The sequence below is a fragment of the Pundamilia nyererei genome, unplaced genomic scaffold, assembly GCF_000239375.1.
Source record: "Pundamilia nyererei isolate P.nyererei 1_Seehausen unplaced genomic scaffold, PunNye1.0 scaffold00377, whole genome shotgun sequence".
Taxonomy (NCBI): domain Eukaryota; kingdom Metazoa; phylum Chordata; class Actinopteri; order Cichliformes; family Cichlidae; genus Pundamilia; species Pundamilia nyererei.
Window position 1 is genome coordinate 393,216 of NW_005187778.1, and position 1,190 is coordinate 394,405.

General features: G+C 44.2%; 1 protein-coding gene across 1 annotated transcript in view; it reads left to right on the top strand.

The window, feature by feature from the left end:
- LOC102207017 (myotubularin-like) overlaps positions 1-1,076 on the top strand; it is a 24,349-nt gene extending 23,273 nt beyond the window's left edge. Inside the window, exon 8 of the mRNA XM_005752755.1 lies at positions 717-1,076. Within this exon, the coding sequence (XP_005752812.1) occupies positions 717-920 (204 nt within the window). The 3' untranslated portion in view covers positions 921-1,076. The remainder of the gene's footprint in view (positions 1-716) is intronic.
- The last annotated feature ends 114 nt before the right edge of the window (positions 1,077-1,190 follow it).

A 1,190-nucleotide genomic window follows, 5' to 3' on the forward strand; every position in this document is an offset into this window, starting at 1 on the left:
GAAAATTGTGTCCTCGTAATACAGAGTTTGGTCCAATGAGAGTTTTTACTGCCTCTCAGACTTTAAGGCTGACTGGATGCTGCCGTCAGTTTTGTCTTCAGCAGCTGAATCACATGTTTCGTTGTGTTCGGGTCAGGTGACTGACTTGGCTGTTGTAAAATACAGAGTTTCTTTGCCTTGTGAAACTCTCGGGTGTCCTTTGAAGAATGCTTTGGCTCATTATCCGCTTCACCATGGAAACGGTGCCTCTTAACTGTAGACACTGTCAGTGATACACGTGTCAGCTCAGAAGTGTTCTTGACCTGGCTAGATGTTGTGAAATAGAGAGGTCCTGCAGTCTTTCACTGTCATCCATGGTCTTCCAGGATATACAGTGCTGTTCATTTAGTAGTAGTCCATGTCCAGGTCATGGATTTGGCAACTCCTCGAGGTTTTGCTGTCTGTCTGGAAGGTTAAGTTGAAAATAAGGAACTACGTATAAAAATGTCTGCAGTTCCTGCTGTTAATGTGATTAGAAATACTTTATTTACACTCAAAGTTGGGAAGTTAGTGTATTACAAAGCATAGAAATCAATGCAACAAAATAAATACAGTGTTACAAAAGAAAATCACTAAGAAAGTTAAAATTACACAGACAAAACTGTGTCACTGTCCACATACTTATGTCGTGTGCTTCAGCTGCAAGTGTTTGACACTGAAACTCTTCTGTGGTGCAGGAGGTGAGGTCCAAGACGGTGTCTCTGTGGTCTCTGGTCAACAGCAAGGTGGATATGTATTTAAACCCCTTCTACACCCCAGAATCTGGCAGGGTTCTCTACCCTGTTGCCAGCATGCGCCACCTAGAGCTCTGGGTAGCGTACTACATCCGCTGGAACCCACGCATACGACAGCAGGTAGGACTGCTCTTGTGTTTGCTATAATATGCTGCAAGCTTGCCTGGATAAACATGTGGCCGGCTGCACAGGACTCCAAATACCGTATATCTGTTATCTGGATTCACTTACCAGATAACGGATATCTGGATATCTCAACCTCAGAACTCTGAGATCACAGCACAGAAACAGCTTTAGTTACAAATGATCGTCTTATGGCCTCTGACACTGGACTCATCTCTGTGTTAGACCTCAGCGCAGTCTCCTTCACACACTGAGGTTAATTATGGAGTTCCACAGGGTTCAGTGCTAGGACCA